General features: G+C 33.9%; 1 protein-coding gene across 1 annotated transcript in view; it reads left to right on the top strand.

The window, feature by feature from the left end:
• LIPI (lipase I) overlaps positions 1-23,595 on the top strand; it is a 56,179-nt gene that overhangs the window by 24,354 nt on the left and 8,230 nt on the right. Inside the window, exons 7-8 of the mRNA XM_047100359.1 lie at positions 2,636-2,747; positions 8,493-8,669. Of these exons, the coding sequence (XP_046956315.1) occupies positions 2,636-2,747; positions 8,493-8,669 (289 nt within the window). The remainder of the gene's footprint in view (positions 1-2,635; positions 2,748-8,492; positions 8,670-23,595) is intronic.

The following is a 23,595-nucleotide window of genomic DNA, read 5'->3' as shown; positions in this document are numbered from 1 at the left end:
AGACAACACTGAATATGGGGGTGAGTTCAGTATCCTTGCCTCTGAAATATGTATCAATTTTTAGCTGGGAATTTTTTTCTTCCTCTTTTATTTTTTTAAATTTAAATCCAAGTTATTTAACATTTTATGTAGTAATGGTTTCAGAAGTAGAATTTAGTGATTCATCATTTACATTTAACCCCCAGTGCTCATCCTGATAACTGCCCTCCTTAATGCCTATCACCCAGTTAGCTCATCCTCTCACCCCATACCCCTTCAAGCAACCCTCAGTTATCTGTATTTTAAATTTTTTTTTCAACGTTTATTTATTTTTGGGACAGAGAGAGACAGAGCATGAACGGGGGAGGGGCAGAGAGAGAGGGAGACACAGAATCGGAAACAGGCTCCAGGCTCCGAGCCATCAGCCCAGAGCCTGACGCGGGGCTCGAACTCACGGACTGCGAGATTGTGACCTGGCTGAAGTCGGACGCTTAACCGACTGCGCCACCCAGGCGCCCCATCAGTTATCTGTATTTTAGAGTCTGTTATGTTTGACCCCCTTTCTATTTTTATCTTATTTTTCCTTCCCTTTCCCTATGTTCATCTGTTTTGTTTCATAAATTCCACACATGAGTGAAATCATATGATACTTATCTTTCTCTGACTGACTTATTTCACTTAAGCATACATAATACACTCTAGTTCCATTGACATTGTTGCAAATGGCAAGATTTTATTCTTTTTGATCACCGAGTAATATTCCTGTGTGTGTGTGTGTGTGTGTGTGTGTGTGTGTGTGTCAGTGGACATTTGGGCTCTTTTCACAATTTGGCTATTGGCAATAGTGCTGCACATTGGGGTGCATGTGCCTCTTCGAATCAGCATTTTGTGTCCTTTGGATAAATACTTAATATTGCAATTGCTGGGCCATAAGATAGTTCTATCTTCAAATTTTGGAGGAACCACCGTACTGTTTTCCAGAGTGGCTCCACCAGTTTGCATTCCCACCAACAGTGCAAAAGGGTTCTCCTTTCTCTGCATCCTTGCCAACATCTGTTGTTTCCTGAGTTATTCATTTTAGCCATTTTGACAAGTGTGAGGTGGTATCTCATTGTGGTTTTGATTTGTAGTTCCCTGGTGATGAGTGATGTTAAGCATCTTTTTAGGTCTCTGTTAGCCATCTGGATATCTTCTTTGGAAAAGTGTCTGTTGATGTATTTTTCCCATTTCTTCACAGGATTATTTGTTTTTGGGGTGTTGAGTTTGACATGTTCTTTATAGATTTTGGATACTAACATTTTATCTGATATATCATTTGCAAATATCTCATCTTATTCTATCGGTTGCCTTTTAGTTTTGCTTATTGTTTCCTTCACTATGCAGAACCTTTTCATCTCAATAAAGTCCCAATAATTCATTTTTGCTTTTGTGTCCCTTACCTCCAGGTATATGTTTAGTAAGAAGGTACTGTGGCCAACGTCAAAGAGGTTGTTGACTGTTTTCTTCTCTAGGATTTTGATGGTTTCCTGTCTTACAATTAGGTCTTTCTTCCATTTTGAGTTTATTTTCGTGTATGGTGTAAGAAAGTGGTCCAGGTTCATTCTTTTGCATGTCGCTGTCTAGTTTTCCCAACACCATTTGCTTAAGAGACTGTCTTTTTTCCATTGGATATTCTTTCCTGCTTTGTCAAAGATTAGTTGGTCATACATTTTTGGGTCCATTTCTGTATTATTTATTCTGTTCCGCTGATCTATATCTATTTTTGTGTCAGTACCATATTGTCTTGATGATTACAACTTTGTAATACAGCTTAAAGTATGGAATTGTGATGCCTTCAGCTTTGATTTTCTTTTTCAACATTACATTGGCTATTTGAAGTATTTTCTGGTTCCATAAAAATTTTAGAATTGTTTGTTCTAGCTCTGTGAAGAATGCTCATGTTCCTTTGAAAAGGGGTTGCAGTGAATATGTTGACTGCATTGGGTAATACTGACATTTTAACAACATTTGTTTTTCCAAACCAAAAGCATGGAATATTTTTCCATTTCTTTGTGTCTTCTTCAGTTTTTTTCCCATAAGCGTTATGTAGTTTTCAGTGTACAGATATTTTGACTGGGTATTTTGAATAAGAGCTACTACGAGCTGGGTATATATAAAAATACTTAATTTTACAGTCATTCCTAAAAAACAATGAAATTGGGAATTATATTTGTCAAGCAATTTTAGCCAAGACAATTCCTCAGATAAATATGGAAACTTATCATATTTATTTTAGGTGTGCTACTGAAAAATAAAAATTGTTTCATTGACCTAAACTATGATTTTTTTTGGTTTGCACACCAGTTAGTATTCTCTATTTGGCCAGCTCTTTACCATACCAATGACTTTCTGGCAGGTTTTTCCATTTCTCATTTTCAAGTCTAGTTAAAAATTGACAAAATGAAAATATATTACCCATGTACAAAATGCCTCTTGATATTATGTACATATATAATATGTGTCTAGATTACATGTATGTAATTACATGTATTACATGTATATTACATATAATACATATATTATACACACATTTACAAACACACATCTATATCTGTATAGGTACCAAAAATAAGTAGAAAATAATAATAATGTCAATTGCATTCTATATTTTTTGTAGGCTATTATTTTGTTCTCGGTATAACTGTTCTGGATAACAATATGAAAAATGGCTGTATTACATTTAAATTATTAAACCAGCTTGGAATGGTTGAAGAGTCAAGGGTCTATGAGTAAGTATAATTTAGTAATTTTTTTCTTTCATAAATTAAATGTTTGTTTTCTTGAGCATCCACTTTGGAATATAATACAAATAGTGTAAATTTTTTTCTCCAGAGAGTCTTAAAATATTAAATATTAAAATATCTCAGGTGTTATATTCTAATTCATTCATTGTCTGCAGAAAGATGTGGAATATGAAGTCTACTACTTAACTTCTTTATGTCATACACACCTAGGGACTACAAACATTAGGAAAAGTTTTTTTTTTCTCTTTTGATTGTCATTCCCGTGTTCTTCTTCTCAAACTACCTTGCCTTCTATTTCTCTCTAGTTTTCAGGCAACATTGTATTCACAGTGATATGACCAAATGTCCAGTAGCTTCTGTCAGTAGAGCGACCCAATTTCAGTATTTCAGAGAAACACTTGCAGCTACAAATCCTACAAAATAGAAGAGGGTTTTTTTTTTTTTTTGCTTAATCTTCTATTTAGCTTTTTGTGTATATATGTATGTTATATATACATATTTTAAAAGTTATCTAATCATCTCAAAGAATATTCTCAGCTTGAATTTGTTGAAGGTATACCTGTCTATTTCATAAGTTCTCAAACAAGGAAATTCACTTTCTGTTAAATAAAAGAATGGTATGAAGATGCATGCTACTATTAAAATTGTGGTTTCCTCAGGGTGCCTGGGTGGCTCAGTTGGATAAGCGTCTGACTTCAATTCAGGTCATGATCTCTCGGTTTTTGAGTTTGAGCTCTGCGTCAGGCTCTGTGCTGACAGTTCAGAGCCTGGAGCCTGCTTCAGATTCTGTCTCCCTCTCTCTGCCCCACCCCCGGGCCCCCATCTCTCTCTATCGAAAATAAACATTAAAAACATTTTTAAATAGTAGTTTCCAACCTGCTGTGCTAGACTTCTAGAAATCTATTAAATAATGTAACTTTTTGAAAGGCTCACAGGTAACATATCTAGTGATGAGATAAAAGAAACACTTTATTTTATTACACCTGGACTTACGACAGTTTGGTTTAAGTTTAGACTGATTACTGATGACATCATTCGAATTTCAGGAAGCATAGTTGGTATATCCAACGTTTACTGTTGTCACAGTCTAGGTAGTTACAATACCTGAATTGACTAAATCTAGTGTGTGATGGGATTCAGACTTGAGTACATCATGACATCCAAATTTATGCAACCATTAAAGTGAACCAGGAAAAAGTCTCTGCATGCTTATATATTTGCACATTAGTGTCACAAATAATGGCAGTGATGTATGTAATTTTACAGTATTATTATGAACCTTTGTTTAAAATCTAAAATAACAAAAATATACAAAGTAGCCACAGCTCATAGTAAACGAAGTTTGTTTTGTAGATAAATCTTTAACACCTTAAAATCCACAAATAAAATAATAGTAAAAGAAGTATATTATGATCAAATATTGAGAACCTGTGTACCGACATAACATAGAAACTATTTATAGTATCATGGGATACTAAGGCCACTCTTGGAAATAACATTCTGAGTCATAAGTCAGAGAAAATTTTTTTAACTTTGAGATAAATGTATTTTTAATATTAGAGCCTTACCAAATTAGGTTTCATAAAATTTTTAAAGGCTTTGCAGATAATTTAGTAGTTGGATAAAACTTGTCCTGAGTGAGCATCAATTATTTTTGTTTTTTCCCTTTTCTCAACTTCTTTTCAGTCACCCAAAGACTATTAAATAAATCAAACTGGGATTTCAATCTAAATTCTTCATTTACATCAAGGTCCATATTTTAATAGAGAAACTTCAAATTCTTTCCACCTAATTCTCAGCACGATTGACTGGGTTATAATAGTTATTTTGTAATAGTTTATTGCTTTATGTTGCTTAAAATAGTGTATGTATGTGTCTATCTGTGCACACACATATGCGTATGATCCTTTATTTATTTTTATGAAATATATGCTTTCTTAGCTTTTGAATCCACTTATTCAACAGTGTTATTCAGCAACACTGAAACTTATTCAGGCGTTTCGCTAAATAATGGATACTCAAGCTAAAATAGCACTGTTACAGTTCTTAAGGAAGTCACAGAACACTGAAGGAGACCAATGAGTAATTACAGCTTTGAGTAATAAGATCTATACTAGCAGAATACTTATGTGCTGTGGGTGTATGAAGAGGATGCAAGGAAACATTTAAAGGAGAGTTATTGCAGTCAAGGAATGGAGACAGTGTTTTCAAAGGCATGGAGATAGGAGAGTACCTGAGTTCAGTAACAGCTCACAGACTACAGTCCTAGAGAAGTTGTTTCCAACTTGTTCAAAAGGCAAAGAAATTGTGATTCTTCATTTCCCTTATAAACATCATTGTGTATGCAGAACACCCTGAAATATTGATATATTTTATTCATGTCCTTGAATTAGTGCATTTTTCATGAAGGATGATATATTCATGACAAATCTGTCCATCTATGACTGGCCAAGGGCTTTATTGTTTTTCTATTAATAATTCTTTGCTAATAACTTTAGTCATGCTTTGAGATTTAAACTGTTTCAGAAACCAGGGAAGTCAGAGATTTTTAAATGACCTTTTGTTTCCCTCTTCAAAATTAAAATAGGAAGATTTGCTTACTGTAGAAAATGTGTCATATAATACAGTAGAAAATGAGAATCATATATAATTATATCATCCAGGGATGTTCACATTTACTATGTGGTCTACAACTATGTCTCCTCTTCCTTTACCTCCTCTTTTTCTCTCTTCATTCTGGTATATACCCTTGTGCACACACATTATTTTCTTCATTTAGCAAAATTAGGATCTTACCACAAATGTGTTCTGTATCCTGATTTTTATACTGAATGCTACAGTGCAATCATTTTTTGATGTCTCTAAATATTACTCACACGTTATAATATGCTAACTATAATAATATATAAATATAGGATTTTAAACAAGAGGTATCAATTTTAGACATTCTGGTTGGAAGGATTCCCCCAGAGGATGAGTAATGGAGAGATTAGAGTGGCACGTGTCCAAAGAGGTGGAGGTGGCTGTTATAATAATTTATGTGAGACATGATAGAGGTCTAGACTCAATACGTGGAGGTGTTTCTTCCTTTTTTTTTTTTTTAGGATTTAGGATAGATATTTTTTATGATTAATTAAATATGTGAAAGTTAAGTAAAGAAACCAGTTTCAAGGTAACTAGTTAAATTATGATGCCATTTATTGAGCTAGGAAGTCATGGAGAGGAGCCAGTTTAATCATTCAGTATAATTTCTTGAAAGCTTCTATAGGCCAATGACTGTACTAGAAATTAGGGATACAATTCTGGACAAATTAGATTGCTGTCTTTATATAACTTCTGTCTAGTGCAGCAGATAGACTTTACGCATACATAATACAAATAAAATGATGATGTTCATCATTCCTCTATTCAAACAGAGGAATCTACATTGAGCTAGGAATTGTGCTAAGTGCTGAAGATACTGTGATGAGAAAGATAGACACGGTCCTACCCTCTTTAAGCTTGAAGCCCTAATGAAATATATAACAGTTATAAAAATTAAATAAAACTACATAAATAAAATCTGAAAAATATCTTGAGGCAAATTATAGTGTGCATGGAAACATGAAATAAGGGATATGAATTAGTGAGGTCACTAAAAGTTTCTCTGAGGACATTTTAGTTGAGACCTAAATGAGGGACAAGGTTGATTTTCTTTGCTATATTACAGGACAAAGTATCAACAAATGCACAGATCCTGAAGCAGGAGGGAACATAGCCCATTTCAGGATCTGAAGGAATTTTCTAATGTCTTAGAATGGAGGCAGGATCAGCAAGAGAGATATGAGAGAAGTAGAGAGCCCCTGGATTTTGTAAGAACTAGAACTTGTAGGGCATATTTTGGGATTTATATTTTACTCACTGAGCAAATGAAAATCACTAAAGGGTTTTAGTTGGAGCAGTTTGGTTGGAGCCGGGTTGGATTTTCATTTTGGAAAAACAATTTGACCACAATGTGTTGACAAGGAAAAAGACAGGATGCTGTTGCAAGAATATAGGAAAGGAACAGTGGTGTCTGAGTGCTTGCTGTGGAAATGTATGAATTCAAAGCGGATTCAGGATATTTAGTAGGAATAATCAGTAGGAATTTATGATAGATTGGATGTAGGGATTGAAAGAGGGGGTGATATCAAGGGTGAATCCTAGTTGTCTAGCTTGGGTAATAGGTAGTGATGCCATTTAAAATAATAAGAAAATTTGTTAGTTGTAGGTTTTATTTTTATTTGTTTTATTTATATTTTTGTGAGAGATGGGCATTGGGAAAGATGTCATTTAGATTTGAACCCTACTGAGTTTTAGACATCCTTAAGGTATGCAGGTACACATGGTGAAAAGCAATAGATCTCAGCAAACAGAGCTCAGATAGAGGCAGAGGTTTGGTGGTCACGAGCAAATAGTTGGTATTTGAAATCATTGAAGTGGATGTGAAATTGTAGGGAGAGATAGCACGTTCCCATCTGGACATACTGACTCTGAAGTATCTCTGAGAAATCTAGATAACGTCTTAGAAATTAGAGATATGAACAATGACATTATATTCCATGAAAGAGGAGGTAATATCAGTTCCTGGGGGTAATAGATATGGGCTTTGAGGAGATTAATGACAACCTTTTTGGAGTCCAGCTGTTTCGAAGAATCAAAAGCAGGAAAGAGCAGGGATAAATATAAGATGGCACAAGAGCTGGTGACACCACTGGTTGCTCCTCAGCTGTTTTACCTATGATTGTTGCCTTTGCTCAAGCAAATCATTGTCACCTTGAAGGAGGAAATTACCACGACAGATTTTTTAATTTTTTTTTTTTTGCTCTCTCCTCTTTTCTCTTTCCTTCCTTCCTCCTTTCCTCTTCCCCCTCCTCCCCCTTCCTCCTACTCTCCCTCCCTTTCTTTCCTCCTTCTCTTACTTATCCTGCTCCTCCTCCTCCTTCTTCACCTTCTTTGGAGTTTCCTTTGTAGTCAAGCAGATCCATATTGATCTGACTCCAGGCTCCCCTATGTTTCTGGCACATAGGGGTGAGGAATTTGAGTAGAGTGATGGAGAAGAGCATTGACATGGCTGTGTTTGTTTTGCATTCACTAGCTTTGGAAAGACATTTGTATGTTCTGATATTCAGTTTTCTCATCTGTAATCGTCAATACTAATAGTACCTAGTAAATGGAGTTGTCAAGATAGTTAGATAAGGTCAAGCATGTCAAGCTTCATTATAGTTCTGGGTACACTGTAAATGCTCAGGAAATTGTACTTATTAAATTCTACATTAATTTTTTTCCTTTTGAATTTGAAGCTTTTGTAATAATTCACAAATATTTGACAAAATGGCACAGATCAATTAAGAATTATTATTTGAGTATCCTGTCCATTCAGGGAACTGTAATAGTTGTTACGGTGTCTAAAACAGGAAGCATAAAATGACTCCTGTAATCTTAGACAAATGTACAATCTAGACACCAAGTCAGAAAGACAAGATGCCCCACTTTTTTCTCAAAAAGTGTCCCCAAATAATTTTGTATGAGGATACCTATATTATTATTTTATTTTGTTTTCATTTATTTTAATAAATACTTCACAAATATGTTTTGGCTTTTTTTCCTTTAAGATTGTTGTTTCTATACTACATTAAGATTATATTGACTTTAGAGTTAAATTAAATTTTAAATTACTAATATGGTGAGCATATTAAATTTTCTGTTTAGGAAGAACAGATCATTTTATCAACTTCAAGAAGTCAAGATTCTTGCTCAGTTTTCAAATGATGTTGTAAATATTTCAGGCATTGGTTTGGGATATTTTCAGAGCTCAAATTGGCAATGTTTCCAATGTAATTACAACATCCACCGTGTCATGGTACAATCACTTACCTATCCAGAAAGGTAAGAAAACTAAATTTTGATTTCAGTATATTATCTTTTAAACTTGAAAATATCAGTATGCTAAGAAATGGCTTAAGAATTCATATGTTCAGATATATGTTTATTGTGTATTTCAGATTATATTTTACACAAATATTAGAATATCTAAAAGGTGCAAAATGCACTTTTTAAATGAAAATTAGTTTGAATGAAGTTTAGTTTGGAGTCACATTACCTAGGCAAAGTAAAAAACACAATCATTTCATTAGACACGATAAAAATGAAAAATGTGAGACAAATATCTGCCTTAGAAGTTGATCAATAATTTCTTACATATACATATATATTTATAGATTGGTTGAGATTCCTTTTGTACAATTCTTTAGATGGGGTTCAATGGCTGAAAACTCTATCACGAAGCATATCATCATAGAAGATAGAAGTCATCAGGACTTTCAATGATTTTTCTCTTTATTTTTATTTGGGAAGAGAAAAAAAATCCATTTTTATCTATTATATATCAGAGTCTAGACATCATGGAGATTCAACCCTAGGAATATATTGACATCAGTGAAGCTCTAGCATATATACAATAACAGCAGGAGGAAAGTCTGACTCCTATGCCTTGGTTTCTCTGTTACATCACAAATATCTCCATTACACAAAAATGTGATACTATCCTGACTTGATGGGGATATTTGAAGACGATAGACTGTAGCAGTATTTTTCTTTGCCCATTTAATATGCTTTTCTTAGTTCCATGTTCTCACAACTGAAGAGGTTTTCCTACTATCCTTGTGCCCATGATATTGATGTACATGTTCACCATGACAGAATTCATATTGCCACAGAAACACCTCTGTGAAAACATTAAGAACCACTAAGACCCCTTTAATGAGTTGACCATCTGTCAATTTGGATATGTGAGATTTGAGTTGTTCCAACTGTGAGTGCCAACTGAGAGTCAATAGCAATGGGTTTGTGAATTGCTAGAAATCACTCTTCTTTAGTTGACTGTAGATCTTTCTTTTTATTTCTCTTTATTTTTCTGTATTTGTATATTTGATTCTCTAGTTACCTTTATATGAATGTTGAACAGAGTAAATAAGAAGTTTTGGAGAATAAAAATAATAAATGACAAGAACATGCATTTAGATGAGGTCTATATTAACAGAGGAAAACTGGATTGTTTGAAGTGTAAGTTATTTTGTAACTTTTGGTATGAGAATATTTAGTCACTCAAAAGTCAATAATTAAGATGTCATTATAGTGGAAAAAATCTCAGGGTTATTCTACTTTTCTTTGCCTTTGATTGAAATACCAACCAAAAATACCAAAATATTTGAAATTTTCAGCTAGAAATATTAGCAATATTATTCCCTGCCAGAGTATACCAAAGACAGAGAGAGAGAGAGAGAGAGAGAGAGACACACACACACACACACACACACACACACACACACACACATTAGGGGGTAATGTTTAAAGGACTAGTCTCAAGATTTGTAATCTTCAACTGATCTCTGTATTTATTATCTTAAACATGCAAATATTCTGGTAAACATAAGAATGCAGACTATACTTGTGTTTCCAAAAGCTAGGTTTTAAAGGGACCAAACTTGTTGCACCATCATAGCCTCCTAATTTCCCCCATTAATACTCCTCTGAGCTTAAGGAAGGTATGAACAGAGAAGTTTAGAGGTTGTAGTTTTATACCTTCTGTCTGGTACTTAAGTGTAAAGAATTCATATTGTCCCTGAATAAAGTCTTTTCCCTATATATCACAACTGGAAAAAGAAAAAGAATTTCCTCTTCAGTCTAGAAGCATATAATGTAAGCTTTGGCCAGACACCAGGTATTAGCTAGAACCTTTATACATAAAATAGCACAGAAGCTCAAGTTGAGAAAGAGAAATTTAATTACATACACAAGGACAATAACAGGAACTAAGAATAATCCACCCTTTGTTTATATGGGCAAATGATAGGACTGGATACTGCTTTTATCATTTAAGCAAAAGTGAACAGGAAAAACACAAAAAACGATAACAACAACAGTGACAATGACAACAACAAAATGCTGCCCTCATAGAAAAAAAGATCTAACAATCAAGATTTAGAAATAAGGTTGACCCTTTAAAAGATTTATTATAGGAAATAGATGGAAATTGTACAAATCATTGCTTGGTGTTCTTAATAATATTTAAGAAAAATATATTAAGAAAAAGTAATTCATTAAAGAACAAGAGAAGAGCACTTGTTTGTGATTATGAAACAGCTGACTATGATGCAGAGTGAGCTCACAGTTAAACTAAAGACAGTATCAACTTTAGTATCAACATTAAAAATAAAAAATAGAATTGATCACTAATGTAAAAAACTCATTTTATAATAATTTACAGAATAAGGTGATATACATAATATAAAAGATTGAGGAACAATTGTTGGGAAAAAATAATTGAAATGCAAAATGTAGCTATCTGGTGTTGTTGAAGAGGAGACACAATAGAAGAACTAAGTGCAGATGTGATACAAGAAAACTGTCTTCAGAAGAAGATACAGATCGCAAATTGATAGAGTAAACTAAGAACCAGAAACTAAAAGAGACCAATCTTTAGACTCACTCTTATATATTTTATTTTTTAAAATTTGGTGATAAAGAGAGAATTCTGGGGGTGCCTGGGTGGCTTAGTCGGTTAAGTGTCCAACTTTGACTCAGTTCATGATCTCACAGTCCATGAGACCAAGCCCCACATCAGGCTCTGTGCTGACAGCTCAGAGCCTGGAGCCTGCTTCAGATTCTGTGTCTCCCTGTATCTCTGCCCCTCCCCCAGTTATGCTCTGTCTCTGTCTCAAAAATAAACATAAAAAAAATTTAAAAGATAGAATTCTGTGGGGCACCTGGGTGGCTCAGTCTGTTAAGTGTATGCCTCTTGATTTCGGCTTTTGGCTCAGGTCTTAATCTCATGGTTTGTGAGATTGAACCCCTCATCGGGCTCTGCACTGACAGCATGGAACCTGCTTAGGATACTCTCTCTCTCTCTCTATCTCTCTCTCTCTCTCTCTCTCAAAATAAATACATAAATAAACTTTTTTAAAAAAGATAGAATTCTGCAAGTATTCAAAGAAATCTTCATAGAGTGGAAGATTAAATGTAGCAACTGACGTGTCCATCAAATGGATGAATGGATCACTATATGTATGTGTGCATATGCGTATGAATGTTATTCATCATAGAGGAAAGAAGAAAGAAGGACATGCTGCAGTTTGTGACAATATGCACGGACCTTGAGGACATTATATTAAGTGATATAAATCAGGGAAGCATAAATACTGTTTCACTTGTGTGTGGAATCTAAAAATCCCAACTCATAGAAATAGACACTTGAATGGTGGTTACCTGGGCCTAAGGGGCAGATAAAAAGGTAAGATATTGGTAAAAAAATACAAATTTCCAGTTATAAGATGAATAAGTTCTGGGGTTATAATGTATAATGTAGTGATTATAGTTAACAGTACTGTATCATATGCTTGAGAGTTGCTACAAGTAAATCTTAAATGTTGTCTACAAAAAAAATGGTAATGGTGGTAATTGTTTTGTAATATATAAGTGTATCTAATCAACATGTTGTATACCTCAAACTTACACAGTGTTATATGTCAGTTATATCTCAATAAAGGTGAAAAAATAATTAATTTAAAAAGATATCTTACATATCAATAATAAAAGGATGAATATATTACGAGGATAAACGGACAAGGACACAAAAGAGAAAATGTACAAACTACAAAAATGATCTGAGCTTTTTATTTTATGTTTTATTTTTCTTTTGTTGTATAAACAATGTGTAATGAAGATGTAAACAAATATACTTTCTAATAGCTGTGGACATTCTGCCAAGTGCTTCCCCCTTACCTGTTTCACCAAATGGCTTATTCATTAAAGACCTTATCCCTGCTGCTCAGAGTTCACATGAAGCAAAAGGCAAAATCTGTCACCACCCCCTCAGTTGTCTATTGTTTTTTTTTTAATATTGTTGCGGTGGTAAGAGCTCTTAACATGAGATTTACATTCAACAAATTTTAAGTGCACAATACAATACTGTTTACTATAGGCACAATGTTGTATAGCAGATAATACAAACAAGCGAATTCCCTACCACAAAAGACAGAAAATCCAACTGCAAGTCCCTAAAGATAAAAGGGTCATGTAGCCAGACATATCTGAAAATCCCATGGAAGATATGTCTCCTCGTTTGGCTTCATTCAAAGAACAGTTCTGTGCTAGCTCTTGGCTTTACCATTCACATTGCTTCATACTCTGTCTACATAATACCAATTTGGCCGCTACTTGAGTCCAAGTTCTAATCCCATGAGGATGGGTGGAGAAAAGGTTTTAAGGCCTCCTTGCATCTCAGTGACTTTGGGCAAGTACATACTTTTGAACCTTACACTGTGGTCAAGGAAATAGATTCTTCTGATTGGCCAGGGAAATAAGTCCTTTGGTTTATGCTTACTCTGAAACAAGATGGAATCAAATTCAATCAAAGTTTATATATTGAGAGTGGGATAAAGAATGATAAAGGTAATATTATCAAAGAAGATTATATTACCTGAAAGGGGATAGATGCTTGGTGGCAAAAATAACACGACACTACAGAAAAACTGAAAATATTTTGATAAATCGAGCAAAACATTAATTGAAAGTACATTGGCTTGTAATGTATCCTACTAAAGTTAAATATTGGTTTAACAAAAAAAAAAAATCAAAATTTGTTTGCCAGATGCAATTAACCTGTGAATGAAGACAAAAAATGAATATTTAAGTGGGAGTACTCAAATTCAGATTTTTCAAGATACTTTAAACAATTTGGGGGGTAAGTTAGGTTTTTTAAGTGGTTATATTTATTTTTCTGGATGGCTACAATGTAATATTTTGCCTGTAAAACAACTTGAGATTGAACATTGTAGTAACTCCTCAAATAATTTCCTCCAATATATCTTGGAGGGCTTATAAATACATTTAGACATTTTGTCCTTTTTCAAATTAATTAAATATATTTTTTTTGTTTAAATTCTTTTTTTTTTTTTTTAACGTTTATTTATTTTTGGGACAGAGAGAGACAGAGCATGAACGGGGGAGGGGCAGAGAGAGAGGGAGACACAGAATCGGAAACAGGCTCCAGGCTCTGAGCCATCAGCCCAGAGCCCGACGCGGGGCTCGAACTCACAGACCGCGAGATCGTGACCTGGCTGAAGTCGGACGCTTAACCGACTGCGCCACCCAGGCGCCCCAAATTAATTAAATATTTTGATCAATAATTTTGTAGCTTTTGCCTGAATGCTTTACTTACTTCCTGATACTTCTCTAGTTATTTAGTATTGCATTTAGCTGAATAGTTTCAAGATTCTTTTGAAAATACTATACATGGAACTTAAATTTAATGAGAGTATTTAGTTAGGAAAAGGCAACAGTACTGTCTTCAACTTAAAGAGTAATCTTAGAAAACCCATTTACAGTTACATTATTTGTGCTAAAGTCTTCAACCTTGCATTTGTGTCTTTGAAATTGCCTGGCTGAATGCCGACCCGTGCAGTACTTTGGGGGAATATGAGGACTGGAACTCTAGAACTCTGAAGGGTGTTTACAGGTAGCAATTTTGACATAACTATTTTACATTTTCCCAAAATTTGTTCATCCTTCTTGAAACCTATCTTCCATCTTCAATATCCACACCCCACTTTTTCCTATGTCCCCAAATGATGTTCTCTAGGTCACTGTAATTTTGAGAGGTGATATGGGTCAGAAACTCCAAAACAATGTCAACTATGTGAGTAGTGCATGCATATAGTGTTTCTATATGTAATGTAAGCTACACCTCATATAAGTATTAAGTAGTTTTAGGATGACTGGAAATGAGCTTTTTCCTTTCTGTTCTTTTCTGTTCTTTTCTTTGAGAGAGCAAGAGAGTGGGGAAAAGGGGCAGAGGAAGAGAGAATTAAGTAGTTTTAGTATGACTGGAAATGAGCTTTTTCTTTTCCCTTTCCTTTCCTTTTCCTTCTTTCCCTTCTTTTCCTGTCCTTTCCTTTCCTTTCCTTTCCTTTCCTTTCTTTTCTTTTCTTTGAGAGAGCAAGAGAGTGGGGGAGAGGGGCAGAGGAAGAGAGAATTAAGTAGTTTTAGGACGACTGGAAATGAGCTTTTATTTTCTTTCCTTTCTTTTCTATTATTTTCTTTGAGAGAGAACAAGACAGCAGGGGAGGCGGCAGGGGAAGAGAGAGAGAGAGAGAGAAAGAGAGAGAGAGAGAGAGAGAGAGAGAGAGAGAGAGAATCTTAAACAGGCTCCATGCTCAGTTCAGAGCCCTATGTGGGGCTCGATCCCACAACCCTGGGATCATGAGCTGAGTCGGAATCAAGAGTTGGATGCTCAACTGACTGAGCCACCCAGGCACCCAAACTCTCATATTATATACTATTAGAGTCATTATTGAACAAAAATGTTATACCTAAATATTTTTAGAAATTCAGTTTTTTAATTATTAAGGGACAAGATAGTTTTATTCATATTCTCCTAACAGTGTTTTAGATTAAAATTCTCTTGCAGTTATATAAGGATTTTTAAAATATTTGATAATTGAAATAAGTGGTTCTCTTTAATTTGCTTAAAAGTTATGATGACATAATTCCAATTTGCAATTGTAAAACTGGACAACATTATCAGGGTTTTCAAGTTGTAATCATAAAAGGTACAACACATATATTTTCACTATGCTGTTGGGTGCAGTTATAGTTATTACACAAATATCCAATAAGCAATACAAATCTTAACAACATTGAATTAAAAGTACCTTACATAAATATATAACAAACAGATATATTTTCAGTCAATCCTTACTGTTCATAAAACAGTTGTTTTTTTGTATATTTGTCTTGTGATTTAATTTGCTCTAAATGTTTTCAGTGGCAGAATATACATAAAGTTTATATTTGGATGATAATAGATGGTCAATTAAAGCAATCCCTTTTTTCTCATTTTTCTTCTCTTCTCTTGTTGGTCCCTAATTTTTTTCTTAGACCTCATTTAACCTGTAAATACACAGCTAAAGCAAAAGATTGACCAAGTCAATAATTACATGAAAGAGATCTGTTTGTCTTGCTAAAGCAATTCATCCTTAAAATGCCTCATTCCCAATATTTTTATGAAACTGTCTCATTCTCCATATATACATCCTTCTACCTTCTTGTAAAACTTTCCTTTTGTAGTCCTTTTGAAATTTCCTACACAAACTCTGTATTCGCTTTCCCACACTATCCTCTCTGATAATGCTGTGATCAGAATCTTCACCCAGTGGCTTTGTTGGGGACATAGGAAGACTCTGAGACTATTGATTAAGAACTTCAGAGAAGAAAACTCGCATTGATTCCAATTTCATCTCATAAAGTAGAACTTACTGTCCAAATTATTTGCCCTAAATGTAATTTAACCTTCTTTTTTAGGGAACTAGCACACATGGAAGGGATTTTTTAGGTGCATGTTTTGTATGATGTATACCATTTAAAGGAAAATTCTTATGTACCAAGGAAAGATGACTTCTTTGAAGAGGTAGGCATGAAAGAGATATCCCAAAGTTTTCTTTTTTCTGTTAGTAAGCTGCTTTCAAGATGAATAATAGTGGCTAAATTTGTTTAGATCTACTACATCCCAGACACTATTTTTGTGATCTTTGCAACACCTTTCTGAGATAGGTATTTTCTTTGTTTTATTAGTAAAGGAACAGAAACTGAGGGGTTTTGTATAACACATCTAAGGTTTTTAAACCTAGAAGTGACTTTGCAATGATTTGAAGCCTGGCTTTTCTTGGGTTTTTAATGTTCTTGTTTTCTTTTGTTTTAGTTGCTGTTATTTTTATAGGAATAAATATTTTTTTCATTAATTAATGTAGTGAATTATTTCCATTATGGAGTATTCAGACAATTCAAATATAATGTTACAACTAAGAGATATCACTGTTAATATTTTGTCATGCTTACTAATAATCACACGTTATAACTGATCATGAATCTAATTATTGTTTTTAAGTTTATTTATTTTGAGAGAGAGAGAGAGAGAGAGAGAAAGAGAGAGAGAATGAGCAGGGGAGGGGCCAAGAGAGAGGGGTGGGGAGAGAGAGAGAATCCCAAGCTGGCTCTGTGCTGACAGCGGGGCTTGAATCCACACACTGTGAGATCGTGGCCTCAGTGGTAACCAACAGTCAGATGCCTAACCAAATGAGCCATGCAAACGCCCCTGACTCTGATTATTTACGTTAAATTATAAGCAGGCTTTCTATGTAGAATCATGCAGCTTATTCACTGCAGTAGCTTTGCGAGAATCACTGTTTACATAGATAACAATGTGAACATAATGTACTTGGGGTTGTGCAGTACCTTGGGCCTGATTAGAAGCAATTTTTTCTTCCAAAATGTAAGTTAATGGCTGCCATTATATTCTGTCTTTTGTGGAACATTCAAATTGGTCTTTCCTGTTTTGTTGAGTATTTTGTTCCCCCCCCCCCAGTGCTTGCTTATCATAGATACTGATTTTCTGTGCAGAGACAACTATCTGCACGGTAAACAATTTTCCTTGTTTTACATTCATAGAAGGAACATCAAGGATGAGGAACAGTTTCAAATCTTGCACCTTAGCACATGATGTTCATACCTTCATACAGATTGTTGGCGAGCCGTGGAGAGTTGTGACTTTTTCCATGCATTTCTCTTTTCTAAGTCACTCATAAGGAAAAAGAAATGGTAAAAGCAGACAGATGTGTCCACTATTATATGTCGATCCCTATTTTCTTAATCATTTTTATACGGACAAATATTGTACACAATTCATTCATTGGTTAATCAGTAAAAATAGGGTAATGTAATCGAATATGCTATAGAGAAAAAATAAGCATGCATGTAATTTTAACTTTTATGTAAAATATAAACAGTGAATAGACTATGAAAATTTACCAAATTTATACAATTTAGATACAGTTGTTTCTACTCATGAGGGAAAAAAAAAACAAAAAACAAACAAAAAAACTTGTGGGTGGTTAGCAAAACACAGCATTCCCTGCTGGTTGAGGGTGCTAACAGATGCTTGGATGAAATGTATACTTTAAGTTTAATTACCTAGATAATTGCCATAACTGTTTAGTTGCTTTTCCTATTTAGATCTGTCCCTACAGATAATGTGCAATTAATGAGAATTAGCACTGCCAAATTATTGGGAACGTGAGTTATAAAAGTGGGACGCCGTATGGCCCAGATATACTGTGTATGCATTCAACCAGTAATTATCTCTCTGTAACAAACTCTGATAGAGACTACAGCATCGTTCCTTCAGGGCATTTCCAGGAGAGTAGGGCCTTTGAACTTAGGGATTGAGAGGAATATTTCTAGTGGAAGTGACCTGGGATGACTTCCTGCGAAAAGTGGGACTAAATCTACTTTTAAAAATTTTACCTAACAGTAAAATGTACTCTTTGGTGTATAGTGCTATGAGTTTTGATAAATTCATAGAGTCATACACCACCATCACATTCAAGGTACAGGACATTTCCATCAATGACAAAGACTGCCTTGTGCTGCCCCCTTATTTTCAACCCCACTACCCACTCCCACTCTCTGGCAACCACTGTCTCTAGTTTTTTCTTTTCCAGATCATTATATAAATGGAATCATACAGTATGTACAGCCTTTTAAATATGGCTTTTTTCATTCAGCTTCAAACATTCCAAATTCATGCATTTTGTTGCTTATATCAATGGAATGTTATTGATGACTACCGCAGTTCGTTTAACCACTCACCAGTTTGAGGACATATGGTCTGTTCACAGTTTTTGATATCTATCTATGAATAAAGCCAACATAAATATTTGCATGTAGGTTTTTATGTGAACATAAGTTTTCATTTCTCTTGGATAAATATCTAGCAGTGAAATCGCTGGGTCATACTGTAAGTGTATGTTTAACTTTATATGAAACTGCCAGACTGGTTTCCAAAGTGACTGTACATTTTGCAATCCTGTCAACACTTAGCAGAGTTCCTTTGCTCTCCTGCATCATCATCAAGTTTTTTTGTTGTTTGGTTTTTATTTTCTCATTACTAACTTGTGTTTTTAATTTGGATTTCTCAAATGACACATGATGTTGATGGCCTCTGCCATTTAATTGAGGGTATAAAGATTAGTTAGTTTAATGTGATTATTAATATGGTTGAGTTAAAATCTTATTATTATCATCTTATTATTTTCTTTTCTATTTGTCCCATCTGTTCTTTGTTCCCAGTTTTGTCGTTGTCTGCCTTCTCTTGGATGAATTGAGTAGTTTTAGGATTATGTTTTATTTCCTTTCTGGGTTTATTATTATTGTTATTAACTCTTTGATTATTTTGGTGGTTTCTTTGGGGTTCATATTATAATCCTTAATTTATCAGAGTCTACCTCCAAGTGAATTTTATCACTTCACATTTAACATGAGAACCTGAGAGTAGTATAATTCCATTTCTCCCATCCTGGCTTTTGTGCTGTTGTTGGCAGACATATTGCTTGGATATATGCTAAAAATTCCATAATACAGTATATCATTTTTGTTTAAAGGGTAAATCTATTAAAGAGATATAAATAATTAGGAAAAGTCTTATGTATTTATATATTCACATAGTTACCATTTCTGATATGCTTCTGTTATGCAGATGCATATTTTTATCTGGTGTAATTTACCTTTGGACTAAAAGAGTTCCTTTAAGGTTTATTGTTGGTTTGGTTTGGTTTGGTAGTCTGGGTTTGCTGGTGTGAATTCTTTCAACTTTTATGTGTCTGAAAAATCCTTTGTGATGCCTTGATTTTGAAAAATAGTTTCTCTGGGTATAGACTTCTAGTTTGACAGGTTTTTGTGGTTTTTTTTTTTTTTTTTTTTTTCAGTTAGTTAAAGATGTTGCTGGACTGTGTTCTACTATGCATTGATCCTAATGAGAAATCTATTGCTATCCTTCCTTTGTTCTTGTAAATATAATATGTCTTCCCCACCCCCACCCCCCCCCCCGACTGGCTGGTTTTATTATCGCCTTACCATTGATTTTAAGCAGTTTGATTATGATGTGACTTACTTGTAATTTTCTTCATACCTCTTGTGTTTGGTATTTGTTAACCTTTTTTGGACCCATAATTTTATAGATTTCATCAAATTTCATCTAAAATCGTAACTAGTTTTTAAAATACATTTTTTCCATGTCCCCCCTCTCTCCTGTGCCTTAATTTCAAGTTCATTAGGCTGCTTGAAGTTATCCCACAGCTCACTGATGCTCTGTTAATTTTTATATTTAATTTTCTCTATGTATTTTATTTTGAATACTTTTGTTGTTATGTCTTCGAGTTCCTGTTCTTTTATTCAGCAATGTTTAATCTGATATTAATCCCATCCAGGGTATTTTTGATCCCAGACATTGTAGTTTTCACCTCTGCAAGTTTGACTAGCATCTTTTTTTTTTTTTTTTAATTTTTTTTTCAACGTTTATTTATTTTTGGGACAGAGAGAGACAGAGCATGAACGGGGGAGGGGCAGAGAGAGAGGGAGACACAGAATCGGAAACAGGCTCCAGGCTCTGAGCCATCAGCCCAGAGCCTGACGCGGGGCTCGAACTCACGGACCGCGAGATCGTGACCTGGCTGAAGTCGGACGCTTAACCGACTGCGCCACCCAGGCGCCCCTGACTAGCATCTTTTTGTATCTCTCATGCCTCTATTTACTATTTGAACATATGAAATAAAGTTATAATAACTCCTTTAATGTCCCCTGCTGATTCTCACATCTGTGCTTTGTTCTGGGTTGGTTCCAATTGGTGACCCTCATATGGGTTCATTTTCCTGCTTCGTTGCATGTTTGGTAATTCTTGATCAGATGATAGATGTTTGTGTATTTTATTATGTTGGGTGCTCTATATGTTTATATTTCTATAAATATTCTTCAGGTTTATTCTGAAGATGCACCTAAGCTCTTATAAACAGCTTTTATAAGTAAATAATTTTACTCTTATTTTTTTTCGGGTCCTGTTTTCAAGATTTATTAGGCAGTCCTGGAGTAGTTTAGGGTTAATTACTCCCACTACTGAGGCAAGAACCTCCATATGCCTTCCCCAGTGACCTGTGAAATACTGGCTTTTCCCATCTGGCAGGTGGGAACAGGCACCTGAATTAATGCTGAGAACCTTAAGTAACTTTTAAAAACAGTATGATAGGCTTGGATGTGGTGATTTATTGTACAAAGGCCCTAGGGAGCTTTTTAAAATAAGGAAGTACATGTATTTTTTGTAATTTGGAATAATACATGGATTTAAGTTTTTAAAAAATGAACTATGTTTGAATTTTAGAGTTTTCTATTACTAGATTTCTTCTGTTATTTTATATAATCAAAGTAATGTATTTATTTCACTAATTTGTGGTAAGTAAAGCATTTGAAATGCAATATTTAGTGTTCTTTTTAAAACTAAACAAGTAAACATATAATAATCTCCCCATGGTAGTTCAATATATAACACAAGTTTTCTTCTAAATTATAGTTTTTAAAAAATTTTATAGGTTGGGGAGTAGGAACTAATAACATAGAATAAATGATGTCAAAATTAGAGTCCTGGCAGAGGAAGTAGACAGGCTTTTCACAATGTAAAAACAAAGAAAATTAATTTTTCTCATACATTTTGATGAAAATTAACTTTTGGTAGGTATTATAAACCTGCCCCAGCTGACTTGTAATGCTTGCAAAGATTTGTAAAATGTAGAATATTTAATTCAAAAATATGCATTTATTATATTACTGATTGAACATACTGTGATATTTTATTGTAGAAAACAAGTAAAACCACACTTGTCTTTATATTATAAATATGTGAATAGAATAATTACTTAATGGTTGAGGTAATTTGCCTATTAATAAGTCTAATGACACACTTGTTCTACTATGACAACTTAAAAATGAGGTAGATCAGGGAGGTCCAGAACAGTGAAGGCACATTCAATGGATAAGCGGTATAGCGGCATAGGTAAAGAATTGACACAAGTATATATACATTTGTTTGGAGAAGTGGTAAAGTCATTCCTACACCTATTTCTTAATAATTAAGGAAGGTTGATGATCTCTGATAATGTGACAAAAAACTACTTTTGCTAACACCTAAAATTCTTATGATTGAAGTATTATCATTTTATATTCACTGTTATAGCATTAAAATTAAAATTCCAAGGTGCCTTTATTATTTCAAATAGAAGATACTCTAGTATTCTGTTTCAGTTTTTATAATTAAAAATGAATATGTCTATATTTTATTATTTTAATCAAATTTGCAGGCATAGAAAATTGATTTATCTAAAAATGAATAACTTGACTAAAAATGCTGTTGAATATTTTAAAAACTTGTTCAGTGGTGTCTCAAGCAAGCTAGAAGGAGATTGGGAGCAATGTATATCTTGAATTAGAGCAATGCATCTTTTCTTTAGCTCCTTTCCTAAACTTTAACCTATCTTTTCTTATCCTCCTTGATTACCTGTTTTGAAAGTTTTTAAGACATTAATGGGAGATAAAAACTAGACAAGATGCTCGATTCACCACAGTGATTTGACTTTTCAGAAATATTCGAATGCTAAATACACAATCTCTCCAAGACACAGAATTCTTTACTCATTATTACTTCCATTTTAGCAGGTGGAAAAAAGGAATGATTACATTATTTTGACAGAATTTGTCTATGCAGTTAAGCTCCATTCTTTCATGGTGGCTCTCCCAGTAGAAAAAGTGGCCCAGCCACTAAGAGTTGAGTTCAGGCTTTAGCTATTTCAGTATCCAAAAATATTTCCCATATAAAGTTAGTATCCCAAAGAGGCATCAAGGAGAGAAGAATTTGAAACACAGTTTTTTTCTTTCTCATAAATATTGTGTCTACTTCATCCCTGTGTAGCCAAGTGAGATGGAATGGAAAGGATGCTATAGGTTTGTCCCTGCATTTGGAAAACTAATTAATTACAGGCATTGAATATTCTAATGTTTATGAGAAAAAAAATAAACTTTGCTGCTTTTTATTAATAATTCATTCTCTCTCTCCCTTGCTTTTTCACAGACCACCACTTTGCATATATAATTTTGTTCTTAAAGGAAATGAGGAATTATTTCTCAATCCAAGCACATGCACATCAGGATTTGGTTTGTGATTAAAGAACTTGTAAATGGGGACAATGTAATCAGCATTTCTTTATGAAGGCATTGTTCAATCTGGGATTCACATATTTCTACTTCCTGAATAAATTTAAAAAATAAAAAATATAGAAAAATATTAAAATGCATATAGTAGAGCATTCTGAATATATTCTAAGAGCTGTTTATCTCTGTTTACCTCAATCAAATGTTTATCATTAAATGTTTCCCTTAATTACTTAATAGATAATATGTCTTTAGAAAAAAGAGAAGCCTATTGTTTCAATACACTGTCTAAACTATCATTTTCTACTTGTCAAACTGCAGTCATAAAAGAAGTATTTTTAATTGTAAATTTGTCACTTGGAGAAGTCACTTGGATTAATGTAAATTTGGTAAACATAAATACACCTTGTGTTTAGTGATCTATTTGGCATTTAGAGATATATTTGATTTATTTGGCACTGTAAATAAATTTATTTCTATGGAGCACAGTAATATATGGGTCTGTAATGTTTAAGGTCAGACTTTGGGTCCACCTACTGATGGTGTGAACTTGAGTAGCTAAACTTCATCATGTTTCAGTCACCTAAGAATTTTTGTGAAGATTGAGTCAATATTTTGACTGGTGTCTTTTCAAATTAGTATAATAATAATAAGAAATACATAATGAAAATAATAATAAAAATACTGATAGTTAACACTTACATACATCCCTGTATTGCTACACAGTTTA

The sequence above is a fragment of the Lynx rufus genome, unplaced genomic scaffold (assembly GCF_022079265.1).
Source record: "Lynx rufus isolate CCGP_SWC_20201006 ecotype Redwood Valley unplaced genomic scaffold, mLynRuf1.p SCAF_5, whole genome shotgun sequence".
NCBI classification, from domain to species: domain Eukaryota; kingdom Metazoa; phylum Chordata; class Mammalia; order Carnivora; family Felidae; genus Lynx; species Lynx rufus.
The sequence above is the reverse complement of the archived record's forward strand: the minus strand, read 5'-3'. Positions and strand labels throughout refer to the sequence as shown.